We start from the raw sequence: 18,441 nt of genomic DNA, 5'->3' as shown, positions 1-18,441 counted from the left end.
TCTCCAATCACAGTGCTTCTAATCCTATTGTTGTTTAATATTTTATCAAGAACCTATTTATTGGTAGCTGCTGTTCAAGTCAACAACAAAACCATTCCTTGGAGACTGCCTCATAATCAGATTGTTAAATGTTTTGATTGTGTGCAGCGTAATGCAAAGAGAAGAGGGTGTGTGTGTGTGTCTGTGTGTTCTTATGTCTTTCTTGTAAAGAATGCTGATTTCTGCAGTGGGCATACTTTACCTTCTCCCCATGTTTAAGGATGAAATAGAGAAAGTGCTTCTGAAGGAAACACTTTTCTGTAAGTAAGTGGTGCTATTTTTTTTCTTTAAGAAAATGAGCATTATACCAAGGATATCAGTGTACTGCTGGAAACATAAGTGTGTTTAAGGATGAGTCCTTGAGCTCAGCCTTGTCCTGAAGACCAAATGCTTGAACTATGTTATAATAACTCAAGTTTCAGTTTTAGAAAACCAACACTTCCTTCTTTCAACTAAGCTAAGCCATCTTAGATAGGCAAAACAGCTGCTAACCAGAGTCACCCTATGTTATTATTCCTTTAGTCCAAGGAGACAGTGCAAAGTAGGTAAAAAACAAACAAACAAAAAACAAACAAACAAAAAAACTCTGCTGATTTGGAGAAGTTGGCTTACTGAGGAGTAATAGAGGAGAATAGAAATTGAAGCTGAAGGGCAACAGATGATAGATGCCCATGGAGACCAGGCAGCACACAAAGTTTAATGTGGCTGGCTGGCACCTTACCATAGTAAGCCCTGAGCCAGAGAAGTATGTGACAAAAACAGAATTCTTAGGCAATCTGGCCACATCAACGTATCCCACCCATGACTCTGGGTAAGAAAGACCATAATGTTATTCTCTGAAGACTGTCAATCAACTGTCAATCAAATTTCCTTCTTCTGTCAAACCCCAGACTCCTTCTAAGCTCCATCTAGCAGAGGCTGTTTATTAACTGTAAGAAGGAATAATGTGAATAAGAAAATCAGAGAGAGGAGCTGTGGGGTGGGGGATAGAGATGGAAGCACACGACTTCCAAAGGTAATGTTTTCAAGAAAATAAAGGCCAATAGAACTACATGTAATGCCAAGTACTGATGATCATGAGATAAAACCCCTGCATGTGGACCTGGATGATGTCATAGGGAGCTCAGGAGATACAGAATCACATTAAACTCAAGAGCTTCTTGTGGTTTACATCCAGAGGAGAAATTGGCAAAGGGTGGGACTAGATGACAAGAAGTGGTGCAGCTCTTAAAGTAAGTATCATGGTTCAAGTTGAAACATTGTTGAAAGCTTCAGGGAGCTCTTCCCATCAAGTGTGTACTCTGCTGTACTGTCTACCACTGGTTGGGGTTTTGAGGGAGACGGGGAGAGGGGGAGAGTAGACTTTCTCCATGAATCTCTCCTGAAAGAAAGAGGGAAAGAGTCACCATTAGATGCACTTGTTCTGCCCTACTGGTGATACAAGGACATGATGTCAAGCCATGGTCTCCTTGCTGATGGGTAGCTGAAAGCTTCTCCTAGCACCTTCTCTAGATGACAACCTCCCCATGCTACCTTGCTGGTGGTAACTTCCCAGGTTGCTTTTGTAGAAGTTTCTAAGACAGCAACTTTGGATTCTCTGCAGTATCAGTGTAGAAAACCTTGCATACTTTTAGGTACTTGCATATTTTCTAGGTACGTTTTAAAGACTTTATACATAGATGTCAAAAAGTTTTAATAATACCACAATAAACTCTTAATTCCAATTTCTCACTGATTGTTAAAATTACCCTTAAAAGTCTTCAAAGTGAGTCAGCTAGATTTTAATAATGCTTCTTGGTCTTTTAACTTGGGCTCGCTTCATCACCTGTCAGGCGTCTTTTGCCACCTTTCGTTTTCACAGTTGTTAGAAAGGTATGCTTTTTCAGAACATGTAAAAAGGCAAATTAAGGAGGTGAGAAATAGAGGGGAAAAAATTGAGGAATAGGATTGATGGAGCTTGAACCTACTTGATTGTCACCGAGGACTCCAGTCACATTTGAGAAGGAGAGAGACTTGTTTAGTTCCTGAAAAAACTATATATACTGATGACATATTCTAAAGTAACCAGCCTCTGCACAGTCCAATTGGTAGCAGGCAGTGGCTAGGGTAAGTAATAATGAGATATCTGCATAGATTTTATAATTTCCCTCCTCATTTAGTAAAAATTACTTTTGCTGCTTATCCCTCGAGAGTAACAAGTGAACCTAATTTGTTTTTTCTTATTGCTTATTCAGTATGTGTCTGGCCATTAGTGGACATCTTATTGTGTAATTGTGGATTGGCCAAACTGAACAAATGAGGAGAGTGCAAAGTAGACTGCATCTGCGGTGGCTGTGTGTATGGTGCAAGGATGAGGGAACATTTATCCAAGCATTTCTGGAAAATATAATCAAAATGTGTCTATTTTGGTTGAAAACGTTTTGAAATCCATGCCCTGTGGTTTTCCTAATGTGCATTTTCCATGAAAGTTTTAAAGGCTCCTCTTCTGTATGTGTGCTTTTTGCAGGAGGTAACTATGTTTAGGCTCAGTACACTGACAGTGCTGCTTTCTGACATGGTGGTAGGACTTGATAGCATAAGGCCAAGTTCCAATGAGTCTGCGAGCATAATTTGCTCAATGAGAAGATATCATCCTACCTTAGGCATAGAGTGGAAGGATGAACCACAGGAGTCTGCTACAGGAAAAAAAAATTTTTTCTTCTTATTTTTTAGTGGAAAACTATGCTGATTAATTTTCAATGGTGTTTTCTCCAATTGTGTATGTCACCAAGAGCGATGTGAGCTCTCACAGTGTGGTTTTGGAATTCAAATGTTATCAATTGGAATTGACATTAATTACTTTAGTACGGCTTGGCATATGCTGGGATATTATTTCTACCACATTCCACCAATGTCACTTAGGCAGTTATCTGCTGTGATCATTGTCGCCATCACTGTAATTATTGCTATGAAGGCTCTCCTGTTGCCCATTCATCTCAGCCAAGCTCTGCGCACCATGCCCCTTCTTCTCTCCTCCACTTGCAGGAAGTTCCATTCTCCCGTGTGTGGAGCAGTAACCGGCAGCCCCTGCACTGTGCCTTCTCTCTTGAGCGCTACACACCCACCACTACCCAGCTGTCCTGCAAAATCTGCATCCGGCAGCTCAAAGGCCATGAACAGATCCTCCAAGTGCAGACATCAATCCTAGAGGTGAGTACTTGATGTCCAGATTGTTTGACTTCCTTTCTGAGTGATGACCAGAACAGTAAAGCAGCTAGACCTGTATCTACCATGCGATTCATCACAATGCACAAAGCTCTTTCAAACCTCATTGCTTCTAAGGAAAGCAAGCTTTTCCTCAGGCTGAAATTCCTAGTGGGAAGGAAAGTTCACCTCTTGCAATGTAGATTTAGTGGAGGGGTCTTCAGAGAAGCAGTTTTGTAAACTAGGATAAACCTAGAATGTAAGCTGGGATTCTTTACACTTGGTTGGGACGGTGAAGATACAGACCACAACAGGATCACCCTTGCATAAATTGGTTGTTTTCGCTGATCTGACTAGTCTGCTAGAAGCTATTTATCTCGTGTGTGTTATTTCTTCTTTGGGTCCCCTGTCCCTTGTCTTCTTGCATCTTATCATGCTATACAAGCTAATGTAATTCACATTCCCATTAAACCTAGTCCATCTGCTATTACAGTAATGAAATGCCTGTGGCTGGGAACATTGTAAAGAAAAGAGGGATACTGTAGTCACAGTGTGTCTGCATCCGCTGAGGTCTGCTGATGGAGATTTCATGGCGGATGCTGTTGCCGTGCAAGACAGAAATCATGTGGTGAAACCCAAAACATGTCTCTAATACCTTTCCAGCAATAACTTGGGGTCCCACAAGAGCTGCCTTAATCCTGCCTCAGAGCAGTATCTCCAGTGACCCACTCAGTTGCATCTTGTAAGGGTCCTGCACACCAACACACTGGGACCCAAGCTTCCCCCATATGCCACCTAGTTTCATCAGTTTAATGAATAGCACAGGTACTAACCTCATGCTAGAAAATAAGCAAGAACAACAATAAGAGGGTAAAGGACTAGATCATGTTGCCATCGAAGGGCAGAATTAAAATGAAACTCGAGGGAGAATTCACTTGGGAACATTCTCAAAAAGACACCAGATCTCTGCCATGGCTTTGATCTGCCCTAAACTACTGAATGGCTTCATGGCTTTGAACTTAGGCTTGTACAGCAGACAAGAGCCATCCCTCCTGAATAGTAATTTGAGGGTAAGAAAACAAGAGTTCCCAAAAGATAAGAGATTCCTTTTAACCTGCTAAACCAAGGCATCCTAACTAGTGGAGGAAATATCTCCTTTCTTCCCTGTATAGCATACCTAGATATGCACATTTATTTACTTACATATAATTTATTTGTGGATACTTGATAGACAGTTTAACACATTTATATACAAACTACCCAACTTTATGGTTTAATGCTTTGAGAAGTTGTAGCCATCTGACGTTACTTCTCTCTGTTCTCATTTGAATTCATTGTTTATGCAAAATGAGTATTGCTAATTCCCCAAATAGTTTTTCTAAAGACTAAATGGCTTTCCAAAGGATTATATCTTGAAATTGATAGCTGTCTTCACTGACATGTTTACGCAGTATTTGCATTCATTATTGAGAATTAGCATTATGTGCTAAAGTAGTTTGGGTGGGGAAGGTAGATGGAGAAACCCACGGTAGGATATTTTTAGAGGCTCTTACTTGAACAGTCGTGACTTATTTAACACTGTGGATTTCAAAGTCAGAACCATGGGCAAGTTTTAAAATAAAGACAAAAGAAAAATCGAAGAAGAGCTGCTTTGAAAGCAAGCATTAAAAGGTAGAACATAAAGATGCTTCAATTCCAAATTTCCTAAATGTCTGTTAACAGATTAACAAAAGGATTTCAGGTTTAAAGATTTTGATTTTTTAAAAGACCCCTCTACATTGGGAATTAGCAAGTGCTATTACAGGAAATTCATCCATTAGGATCTAGTAGGGTTAAGTCATGCTGGTTCCTTTGCTCCTTGCTTAAGTTGCTGAAGCACATGGAAGAAATATTAGCTAATACACACAAACGTATCCCCAGTTCTTGCTTTGCAAGTTTACAGCCCCTGTGAAAAGTGAAGATGACATCAAAATGTCTTCCTAACAAATGGGAGGTGGGCATGATAATGCGCAGCTACTCACTGTTGGCCACTACATTTTAGACATTCCATGAAGCTTCTATCCTTGGAAGCATCAGTTTAGCTGTTGTTTCAAGTGTTCCCACAGAAATGGACCCAGCCTGAATCCATCATTGTGTAACAAAGTAGGTCTTAGAAAAGTCTAACATGTTATTTTTCTATGACCGAAAAGACTAACAACCTTTGAAAGTTGCTATATTTCGGGCACTGTTGCCTTTACGTTCACATTTGTCATCTAACCATCACAACTCTGTCGATGAAGTACTGCCATCACAATTTTACACAACGTGTAAGATTCTGAAAAGGTCAGCTTTCTTGTCCATGTCCACTGAGCAGATTGAGAGGGAGGAGCCAGGGCACCAAACTGAGAGACTGACTTCAAGATCCAAGGTTGATGAATATACTATGTGATTTCAGGACCCTAAACAAGGAGTCTCTCGTCAGCCTTCTTCATAGGCTTTAACCATAATAGAAGGCTCTTGTGAGTGTGGACTCAGATGCCCATGGACATCTCCTGTGATTCTGAATACATAAAAGAATATGAACTTTCTTCAAAGAATGGAGTGCAATGATTTGTGTCATGGGCCAGAACTGTCCATTCTGCAAATATTTAAGAATATATCACATGCCCTATATGCAGAGTGAATTGTTAGAGCTCTTTAAACCCACCCTAGATCATGGACAGGTCACAATTGTCTAAAAGAGGCAGCCCACAAATCTAGACAGACCTGCATCAATTGACGAGTTAGCATTCAGAGATTTTAGGCACATCATACTTCTTATCCACCCTGAAAAGGATAGCATTTAGATGGTTTTGATAACTTAGTAAGTACGACTTCACTGATCAAAATCAAGAATTCTAGGGAACTGAAACCACTGAAGCGTTCAATAGATATTTTTGTTTGTTTTAACTTTTTAACCATCTCACCCTTTAAAAATACTTCCATGAGGATTTTTTTTAGACTCAGAGCTCTATCATCCTATGTGGATAAATTATCCCTTTACAATTTAATTTTAGCAATGGAACCATAATGTATGTGTATATACATACATAGAGCACTGATTTTTAAATGTGCAATGTAATGATCCTCCTCACTAAAGGCATTTGATTATTTGTTTAAATTCTTATCAGACCCCTTCTTGCTCTTTGCCTACTTTTGTACCATCAGATATTTCATTGACAAGATTTTAAACACACATCCTGTCATTCTTTAGCATGACCATACTTGGGCCATTTTTTTTGTTTTTTGCAGCACGTTCATTTCCTTAAACTTAATTTTGTTGAATTATCTGACATTACCAATCGATACTCTATGAAGCAATAATATCTCCAGTCTAAAGATTACAGACTACAACAAAACATTTTTTGATGCAGAAGAATCCTCATGTATTTTAGTATCCCTTATTAATATTTCTAGCCATTTTTAAATGACTTCAATCAGAATCTCATGTGCTACAATTTTTAGAGCAATTTTCTTATCTTGTAAAAACTGGTAGAAGTTGGATGATAATTTGTCTGTTGGAAAATAGAACACTTGGAATTTCTCATTGATTTATAACTCCCTTTGCTAACCAGGTAGCAGCCGTTTATCTCAAATGTACAGAGATTGGAAAGCTCTGGTTCCTCTGCATACTTAATCCAAAAATGTGATGCAGCTAGAGGAATCTTATTCATCGGACCAGACGTCTTTTAGAATGCATCACAAATGTTCCATAAAATAGCATCTACTCCATCCTTATACATAGAAAATATTTAAAATTGGAAACAATAAAAGGAAAATGGGTCCCACTTAATGAAGGTTATTTTACACAACAAAATTGACTTCCCAGATTCAGTTTTCATAACATTTTATTCATCTTTAAGCAACACTACTTTGTCCAGCTTTTTCTGAAGGCATGATGCATCAAGGTAGTCTTTCTTCTACCAACAGTTCAGACAGGGACTCAGCTGACCCACCCCCAGGTACGTAGGGCTGTGACAAGCAAGTTTGGCTTCTCAGCTTTTTGAAGGAAGAAACCCTTCTCATGTTTCCAGTGTCAGTTTCAAGGCACTTTTCCTCAGCTGAATGCCCTTTGGTGTCATTTGGTAATGACTACCATGTTGATTTGAATAATTTTTCCCCTCCCTCTAGTTTCTACTTTACTCAAAATCAGAAAATCAGTAAGGATGCTATTCTTTCTTTATTTCCGTTTTCAGAAGCTAAAAATTTTATAAACCATGATTTAAAAATGATGTATGTAATAACCTGTTTTATGCAGTAAGAAGCTGAGTTGGTTTATTTCATAGCTCTACAACCCCCACCCTGTATGTCTTCTCAGAATTGTTCACTGTCCTTGCAATAATTGACACACACGCTCTGCTCAGTGTCTGCCACCTTTCAAGTTTCACTCAAATGTCTTATCCACAAAACCTTCCCGCTAAAATTAAAAGATTACTGATCAGATCACTCAGAATTTTTTTCTGAACCACCTTTCTCTGTTGTCCTAATACTTGTCTTGAGGCCAAGTGGCATAATGAAATGAGTATGGGTTGTTAGCATATCCAACGTTTAGTTGAAGTTTTGTCGTAAACTCTCTGGGTAACCTTTCCATAGTTCCATAGTTAAGTTAATAGTTAGGATTTTTTTTTTTAAAAAAAAGGACTGGTTAGGGAATCAAGACTAAGAGAGGTTATGTGGCATCCATGGTCACTGATCTATGGTGTGTCGAGTCTTGCTCCTGAGCAGAGTCTTTCTCGGTTTTTATAAACCATGTTCTTTCTGGTAAAGCAAGATAATCTCAGATACTAGAAGGGTTTTGATGAGCAGTGACCTATAATATAGCAAGGAATAGAGCTAAAGTCAAGGGAAAGACTCCTGTCATGGCAGTTAAGGTGGCATATAAGATACTTGCAACATGTATCAGAACACCTTGTTCAAGGCTTCACTGCTCCATTTCCAACCCCAGTTTCCTAGGGATGTATAGCCTGGAAAGCAGGTTCAGGCATTTGAGCCCTGAAACACACATGGGAGACATACGCTGAATTTGAGCCCCTGACTTCAGCCTGGCCCATCCCCACAAGGTTATGTGAATTTGAAGAGGAGAATCAACAAGAAGATGGAAGGTTTATTTCTGTTGGTGTCTCTGAGTCTCAAGTACAATGAGAAGGATTCTTTTCAAAAGAAAAAAAAAAACCTCAAACCGTTAAATAGAATTCACTTAATAAGACATTCTTATTTCCAAAGAAATAATGTGCAACATTTCTCAAATATATTTGACCATGAGACTGCTCATTCTTAAAATATCATCTAGGCAACACTTCTGGAAATGCTGGATTAAGACATTATGCTCCCATAGAGTTTGCAATAAGCTATTACATATTTGATGGATGGTTGAAGGAGATGAGCTTTAAGGCCTCTAAGTGTAGAATGATGAAAGGAAGAAGGGGATGTTGGTTACTACGATTTGATTTGTGTTGAAATGTCATACTGTACCCTGTATAGTCATGATTGTTGAGCCTTAGTCAAAAAAGAAAAAAAAGCAGATAAACACCACCTGATTTAATCACCAGCCACATAATACATGTTTTGAATTATGTTGTGCCTCACACATGTCTAATATCTAATTTTTGAAATGATACTGTGTTTCTACAACACAGCCCTTGGAGTGAAATGGTCCTATATGGTTATAGAAAAGATAGAAATCAACGTTCATTAGTAAGAATAACTCCACGTTAGCTAGCTTCCCCAGTTAACAGATTCCTGAGCTCAGACTAAGTATGCCTGATGGCTTCTGGTGCAGGCGAATCGGCATTAAAAGTCACTGTGGCTATGATACCCACAGCAGGAAGCGAAGTAATACCAGAGTGGGGTTGCAGGGGAGCTCAGAATGATCGGGCATTGACTCCAAGGAGGAAATAGATATATTCCTAACACGAAGGAGATCTTGGGCATTCATCCATCCTTTTTTCAGATATGATACTTCATTTTCCTTTGTATGAGTACCTCTAAAAGTTCATACTCACTAGAACTGAAAAAATATTTTAGTGTTGAAAAAATATTAAAATCCATGCATAGAGAAGGATCTTCAAAAAGTTCATGAACTATGTGTATTAAAATAATAGGCATGGTATCAAAAGTTTCCTACATTAAAATCAACCTTTTAATTTCATTTTCCATGAACTTTTTGAAGCTTCTTCATAATTTTCTTTTGCCTCATGGCAACTTAGTACAAATCCAGCAGAGCACAACAGCCATCTATCATCTCATAATTTTTGCTTAGTCAGACATCTAGATATTGCATTACTAGGCATGCTAATTGCCATCTCCCAAGGCTAAAATCAAGGTTCGGCTAGGAACCTCATATGGAGCTTAATCTTTTCCCAGTTTTGTTCAGGATATTGGCATTGTTCAGTTTCTTGTGACTTTAGGACTCAAACCCGACTTTCTTGCTTTTAGGCAAGGGTTCCCTCCTAACTCCTAGCCATTTTTCTAATTTATAGGAAATTCTCAGAGGTCAGCATTGTGGCCCAACAGATTAAGCTGATGCCTCTAATGACAGCATCTCCTGTGAGCAGCAGTTCAAGTTACTACCACCTCACTTTTGACCCAGCTCCCTGTTGAAGCATAAGATGGTCTAAATAGTTGGGTCTTGGCAACACAGGTGGAAAACAAAAAGATCCAGGCCCCAGACTTCAGCCTGGGTCAGCCCAGAATGCTGAGGCCATTTGGAGAGTAAAGCAGTAAACATGAGATTCTCTGTCAACTCTGCTTTTGGAAAAAAAAAACTATATTTATATGATATATAACACACAATTATATATAATATAATGTTATATATGGTATATATGCAACCATATATGTTAAATATACCATATATAATATGTTAAATATACCACATATAACATGGTATATATGCCATATATAATATGGTATATATGCCATACATAATATTTTAAATATACATATAATATGGTAAATATGCCATATGTAATATGTTAAATATGCCACATATAATATGGTATATATGCCATATATAATATGTTAAAAATAACGTATAATATGTTAAATATACCACATACAATATGTTAAATATGCCATATGTAATATGTTAAATATACCATATATAATATGGTAAATATGCCATATATAATGTTAAATATAACATATGTAATGTTAAATGTACCACATATAATATGGTAAATGTGCCATATGTAATGTTAAATATAACATATATATGTTAAATATACCACATATAATATGGTAAATATGCCATATGTAATATGTTAAATAGACCACATATAATATGGTATATATGCCATATATAGTATGGTAAATATGCCATATATAGTATGGTAAATATGTCACATGTAGTATGGGAAATATGCTATGTGATATCTTAAATATGCCACATATAATATGGCATATATGCCATATATAATATGTCAAATATACTACATATAATATGGTATATATGCCTTATACAATATGTTAAATATAACATGTAATATGTTAAATATACCACATATAACATGGTATATATGCCATATATAATAAACTACATATAATATGGTATATATGCCTTATACAATATGTTAAATATAACATGTAATATGTTAAATATACTACATATAATATGTTGTATATGCCATATAATATATCAAATATAACATGTAATATGTCAAATATACCACATATAATACAGTATATATGCCATATATAATAAACTACATATAATATGGTATATATGCCTTATACAATATGTTAAATATAACATATGTAATATGTTAAATATACTACATATAACATGATATATATGCCTATACAATATGTTAAATATAACATATGTGATATGTTAAATATATCACATATAATATGGTGTATATGCCATATATACTACATACAATATGCTATATATGCCATATATGATATGTTAAATATAACATATGTAATATATTAAATATACTACATATAATATGTTGTATATGCCATATAATATATCAAATATAACATATGTAATATGTCAAATATACCACACATAATATGGCATATATGCCATATATAAGATACTGCATATAACATGGTATATACGCCTTATACAATATGTTAAATATAACATATGTAATACGTTAAATATACTACATATAATATGGTGTATATGCCTGTACAATATGTTAAATATAACATATGTGATATGTTAAATATAGCACATATAATATGGTATATGTACCATATATACTACATACAATATGGTGTATATGCCATATGTAATATGTTAAATATAACATATGTAATATGTTAAATATTCTACATATAATATGTTGTATATGCCATGATATATCAAATATAACATATGTAATATGTCGAATATACCACACATAATATGGCATATATGCCATATATAATATACTGCATATAACATGGTATATACGCCTTATACAATATGTTAAATATAACATATGTAATATGTTAAATACACTACATATAAAATGGTATATATGCCTATAGAATATGTTAAATATAACATATGTGATATGTTAAATGTATCACATATAATATGGTGTATATGCCATATATACTACATACAATATGCTATATATGCCATATATGATATGTTAAATATAACATATGTAATATATTAAATATACTACATATAATATGTTGTATATGCCATATAATATATCAAATATAACATATGTAATATGTCAAATATACCACACATAATATGGCATATATGCCATATATAAGATACTGCATATAACATGGTATATACGCCTTATACAATATGTTAAATATAACATATGTAATATGTTAAATATACCACATATAATATGGTATATATGCCTATAGAATATGTTAAATATAACATATGTGATATGTTAAATGTATCACATAATATGGCATATATGCCATATATAAGATACTGCATATAACATGGTATATACGCCTTATACAATGTTAAATATAACATGTGATATGTTAAATATACCACATATAATATGGTATATGTGCCATATATACTACATACAATATGGTATATATGCCATATGTAATATGTTAAATGTAGCATACGTAATATATTAAATGTACTGCATATAATATGTTGTATATGCCATATAATATATCAAATATAACATATGTAATATGTCAAATATACCACATATAATGGTATATATGCCATATATAATATACTACATATAATATGGTGTATATGCCTATGCAATATGTTAAATATGACATATGTAATACGTTAAATATGCCACATAGAATATGGTATATATGCCATATATAATGTTAAATATAACATGTAAAATGTTAAATATACTACATATAATATGGTGTATTTGCCATATTTAATATTTTAAATATAACATATGTAATATGTCAAATATACCACATATAATATTTTATATATGCCATATAATAGATTAAATATGACATATGTAGTATGTTAAATATGCCACATATAATATGGTGTATATGCCATATATAATATGTTAAATATACTACATATAATATGGTATGTATGCCTTATGTAATATGTTAAATATAACATATCTAATATGTTAAATATGCCACATATAATATGGTATATATGCCATATATAATATGTTAAATATACCACATATAATATGGCATATATGCCATATATAACATGTTAAATATGCCACATATAATATGGGAAATATGCTGTATGATGTTAAATATACCACATATAATATGGTAAATATGCCATATATATGTTAAATATATGTTAAATATGCCACATATAATATGGTATATATGCTATATATAATTTGTTATCATATAATATGGTAAATATGCCATACATAATATGGTAAATATGCCAAATATGGTATATATGCCACATATAGTATGGGAAATATGCCATATATGTTAAATACACCATGTGTTACATATACTATATATGTCATAGACCCTATACACTATGTCTTATAGACCCTGTACAATATGCCATATATACCATATGTTATATGACATCAGGTTATGTATACCATATATAATGTTAGAAACTGTACAATGTTATATGTAATATACTGTTATATACCACATACAAAATATAATACATAATTAGAATATGTAATATGTGCAATATGTGATATATGTCATATAATATGCAACATGTGATATATAACATAGCATATGTAATATATAACATGTATAACATATTTCATATATAGCATGTGTGCTGCATAACATTTAACATTTTACACATAACATATAGCGTATATATGTAACATATGATGTATAGCATGACATGTATGTGATGTATGACATATACTGACATATGCGCTATGTGATATATAACATAGAACACATTATAATATATTATGTGATATATATTGTGTATAACATGATATATATAAATATATGATATACTATGTATAGCCTATATGGTACATTATATATAGCATGTATATTATGTATACCATATACAATATAGCATGTATGTTATAGATATGTTATATAACAATGTTATATGTAACATATTATATGCTACATATTATAGCATTATATATAATTTATATTATATATTATATACATACAGATATATAGTAAAGAAAAAAAATTCCAACATTTTCTTTTCTTCCGGGCCCAAAGAAGGCCTATCTCCAAGAGCTATCTGTTCCCTCTCTTTGGAGGACTTCCTGCCTAGGTCAGGCAGAGGAAGCTCTACCTCTTAATTCAAAGTTATCTAATTCGAGGCCTTAATCAAACATCAGTGCAGTCCACAAGAACCATTCAAGCAAGAATTTTGTAGTTTTACACCTCAGTTCACATAAGCTTAACCATCTCTGCAGCCCACTACATTTCTGTGTGGTTCTGTGTTAGAGATGATGATTTAGCTGTGTTGCATCAAAATAGAAAATTCTGTCTGGATGGTTGCAAATTAGAAGCAAGGTGGCCAGACAGCAGAGACATCCATAGCCCATCCATCAGCACAGGCTTGTTTAGACACTGGCTGTAACTTCTGGCTGACTCTGCTTTACCAAAGTGAAGTAATTCTGAAATGAAAACAAAATGCACACTTCAGGACTGAGGGTTGCAGCAAACTTCAAGTGAGCATCATACAAGTGGTTTTCCTTTGCAGCTTTCCTGCAGGTGTTCCCCAGCCAGCTGCTCCACCAGCCTGGACATCTTTGGTCATTAGTAACTATTAGTGAGCGGATCATTCTTTATACCGCACCAAAAAAAAAAAAAAAAAGTATTTTCTGGTAGTTTCTTCCAACCAATTCTAGATGTAACTTGAGAACCTGAAATGAAACAAACCACAAAGGATGTAATTCATGCTTTCAACTGCCAGCTCTTTGAATGTTGGAAGCTGGTGATTGTGGCTCCCCTGAGTGGAAGAAACTGTTGTAAATCTCTAACAGGATTTATTAGACTCCTGGAGAAGTTCACTGTTGTTTTAAAAGAGAAAGAAACTTGTCAAAACACTTCATAGAGTATATCAGAACAGGCAGCCACTGCATGCATGTGTGTAACGCAGATTTTCATATGCAGAGAAAACTGTTGATCACTGATGTATTCAGCTGTAAGTGATCCTGCTTTCCTTGTCTCCCTCCCAGAGTGAAAGAGAAACCATCACTTTCTTTGCACAAGAGGACAGCAATTTCCCTGCACAGACTGGCCCCAAAGCCTTCAAAATCCCCTACTCCATCAGACAGAGGATTTGTGCTACATTCGATACTCCTAACGCCAAAGGCAAGGACTGGCAGATGTTAGCACAGAAAAACAGCATCAACAGGTAATTGGTGGGGGCAACTTCTGAGTAAATGCTGGGCCTCTGAAAACTTACAAAACCAGGCTGGCCAGAGAGAAAGTCATGTGCTTTCCAGGCCTGCTGACTTTGTGGACAACATGGGTTGTATTTTTTTTTTGTGGTCTCACTAAGTGAGAAAAGCACAAGAGGTGGAACTGTATGTGGTATTTCCTGCCACCTCATTCTGCCTTCGGGGACATTATAGAAATGCTTGGCTTTGGTTCTGGTCCCATGTCCAGGTTACCCCAATGGAAATATACACTATTTCATTTTGAGAAATGTGAATGATGCTGAAACAAAGTAAATTTCTCCTCCCCAGCATCAGGTAATCCTTATGGGGACACATGCTGCCTGCAAGGGGGATGATTTGTTACCAACAGTTTCAGCACCATTCCCCGGGGCCAATCAGAATGACAAGGACAAGGGTTTGGGATAAAGGAAAGAGAGTATTTAATCTGCTTAGAGATGAGAAGTTAGGAACCCTCTGGATCTCAAGGGTGGCCACTCTGCCTGACAAGGGTGTTGTGTTTGTTTTTTGAAGAGTCTGAAGGGAAAGTCAAGGATATGAGTTATGAAGGATTGGAGCAGCTGTGTATTTGCCTCCAGCAAGGCATGAAGGTTGTACATTACTTCTGTTTCAAGCTCTGTTTTGCAAAACAAGTAGCTAAGAATCAAAGCAATATGTACTCAGGATTCTCCCAGGAACCCTTCGAGACAATACTGGCCACCAATGTGTCCTTCATTGCAGAAACAAATGACCTCATGATCTGGTGTTATGCAGGACCCATGATACCTTTCCCTCTGTTCAGGGCATTAAGCTGGTTGAGCTGGGTGTGGACATGGGACAATGAAGAAGCATAAAGATTGCTACATGTGTCTGTGCAAGCATGTGCTGCAGAAGCAGACACCTCCTCTGCCTGAGGGCATGGTTGTAGAATTCAGAGCAGAACAGGGAGCCACAGAGTTGGTTTTATGGTATGATAAGAAAGGGCTTGGTTAATGTTCACCCTGGTGCATGGTGCAGGTAGCATTTGGTTCAGCTGGAAGGATAACCCTTGGGAGAAGGCACTGACAAATGAAATCTATCCTCCTAAGCCCCCAAATACCCCAGGAGAACAGAAGCGAAAGAACAAGCTTTTCCAGAGCCATCTTATTTCCTTTTTCTTCTTTTTTTCTTTCTTTCTTTCTTTCTTTTTTTTTTTTTTGCTACCTTTATTTGAAAATCAAACAAAAAGCTTCATTTTCTTAGTATTTGGATTGTTTGGTCATTCTGTTTTCTATATTTTATTTTCACACACGTCCTACCTGAATCTTTCTTTTCTGAAAGGGTGGGTGGATGTCCACCAAGAAAGGATGGAATAGTATTTCCTGCTTTTCCCTGCCTCCAAGGCCATTGAAACACCAGAAGGAAGGACCCAACCCAAAAGCAGTCAGGCTTAGAACAGACAAGATGATAGGCATTGCCCCCAGAAAAAGCTGAGCTCAGACACAGGCAATCCCTATCTATTGGTAGACACAGTGTCAAGGAAATAAATGCTGAAAACAAAAGATTACAAACATGGATGGGAGAAGATCAGCTGGAGTATTTCCCAGCAACATTGTCAAAGGATGAAATATCTCGTATTTAACCTATGAACAGCATGTTTATGGTAATTTCACTGTCATCAACATGGGAACAAGAATAAATAACTACCCCAGAGAACATGACTTTATAAGTACAATGTGACTTTATCAATATATATATAGAATGTATTATATATAACATTCATATATATTATTTATAATATGACTATAATGTATAATTTATTTTATATATAAAACATAATGAATGTATATGTTGATATAATTATATATAAATATACTGTATGTATATAAAGTATTATTGCAGATTTTATATCTATCTATCTATATATATATAGCATTGATGTTAAGCTGGCTAGAACACCAGCACTCTGCATTGGAGTGTAGGTTCATTTTCCACGAATGCAACCAGGAAGACTCACATACTTGAGCCCCTCCTACCCTTATGAGAGACCAAGATGGAGCTTCTGGCTCCTGACTCCATCTCCTGGTTCACTCCCCAAATGTCTGCAATAGCTCAAATAGCTGGGTCTCAGTCAGGCCAAAGCTAGACACCAAGAACTCCATCCAGGTCTCCAGGGTGAGTGGTAAGGGCCCAAGGCCTGCATCATTACCTGCTGCTCCCAGTGGTGCACATTAGCAGGAAGCTAGATCAGAAGTGGAACAGCTGAGAATTGAACTCCAACATGGGATGCAGACGTCCCCAGCAAAGGCTTAGCCACTGTGCCAAACACCTGGCCCCACCATACAGTTTTTGGAAGACCCTTCATAGCCAGCAGAGCTTCAGTGGTATATTCACATTTAGTGCCAAAATTATTATTACAATACATGCAGTCAACTTCTTAGTCTTTTAGAGTTATGCAGTGCTGCTGACTAGAACTAAATGCTTCAACTTCCTCTTTGTTCTTTGCTGTTACTCTAAGTAACAGCAAAGTAGTAACACTGGGGAGTGAGGATGTTTTAAACTAGGGATCGGCAGACTTCTGGCTGTAAAAGATCAGATAGGAAATATGGGTCTTTCAGGACAAATGAGATCTGTTGCAATGACTCAGCAGCTATCCAACTCTGCTGCTGTTGCCTGAATGCAGCCAGAGAAAATATATCAAGAAATAGGTTTGACTGTGTTCCAGTAAACTTAATTTACAAAAACTGGCAGCCACCCAATATTGTGCCAACTGTTAGAAGTTTGTTGACTTCTGATACTGTGGATCTGCCCACGGGATAATACCTGAAGCTGAGGCTCCTCATTGAGCTCTACCTTAAGAGCTCATTAGGGCAGAGGCATGGTCACCAGCAGAGCTGGCACGCTAGGTGCTTGGAGAAGGCGAATAACAGACTCTCAAATGCTCCTTGTGTCATGTTGGCAAATTCTCTTATTTTATGCAACCTGTTGCGTTCCTCATATGCTGTCATTTACTATAGCAATGACATACATTCTTCTTCAAAGTTGAAAGAGAAAGGAAATAGGGAAGGAAGGAAAAGAAGGAAGGAAGAGAAGAAATAGGAAGGGCGGGCAGAAGGGAAGGAGGCAGGAAGGGTGGATCCAGGTATTAAACCTAGTATCTAAGATGTAAGACACTTAGCTTCCTGAAACAGGTGATGCCTCATTGGTAGAGTCTCTGCCACCTGCATGGGAGGCCTGGACTGGTCTCTAGGCTTCTGGCTTCAGATTGGATCAGGCCCAGTTGTTGTGTGCACTGGGGAATGAACAAGCAAATGGGAACTCTCTGCTTCTCAAATAAATCAATCTTTTTAAAAAATTTGTGTATTTTAAAGTTATAGAGACAGAGCTACTCCATTTTCCACAAATCTCTGAAATAGCCAGGACTGGCCAGCCTAAAGCTGGGATCCAAGAACTC

The 18,441-nt window shown here is 36.3% G+C and overlaps 1 protein-coding gene across 1 annotated transcript in view; it reads left to right on the top strand.

Annotated features, from left to right (window-relative positions):
* The window catches only part of UNC5D (unc-5 netrin receptor D), a 525,876-nt gene that overhangs the window by 495,531 nt on the left and 11,904 nt on the right, over nt 1-18,441 (top strand). Inside the window, exons 15-16 of the mRNA XM_040994252.1 lie at nt 3,064-3,228; nt 14,808-14,986. Of these exons, the coding sequence (XP_040850186.1) occupies nt 3,064-3,228; nt 14,808-14,986 (344 nt within the window). The remainder of the gene's footprint in view (nt 1-3,063; nt 3,229-14,807; nt 14,987-18,441) is intronic.

This window comes from Ochotona curzoniae, unplaced genomic scaffold (genome assembly GCF_017591425.1).
Source record: "Ochotona curzoniae isolate NIBS_2020 unplaced genomic scaffold, NIBS_Ocur_1.0 contig_899, whole genome shotgun sequence".
NCBI classification, from domain to species: domain Eukaryota; kingdom Metazoa; phylum Chordata; class Mammalia; order Lagomorpha; family Ochotonidae; genus Ochotona; species Ochotona curzoniae.
The sequence above is the reverse complement of the archived record's forward strand: the minus strand, read 5'-3'. Positions and strand labels throughout refer to the sequence as shown.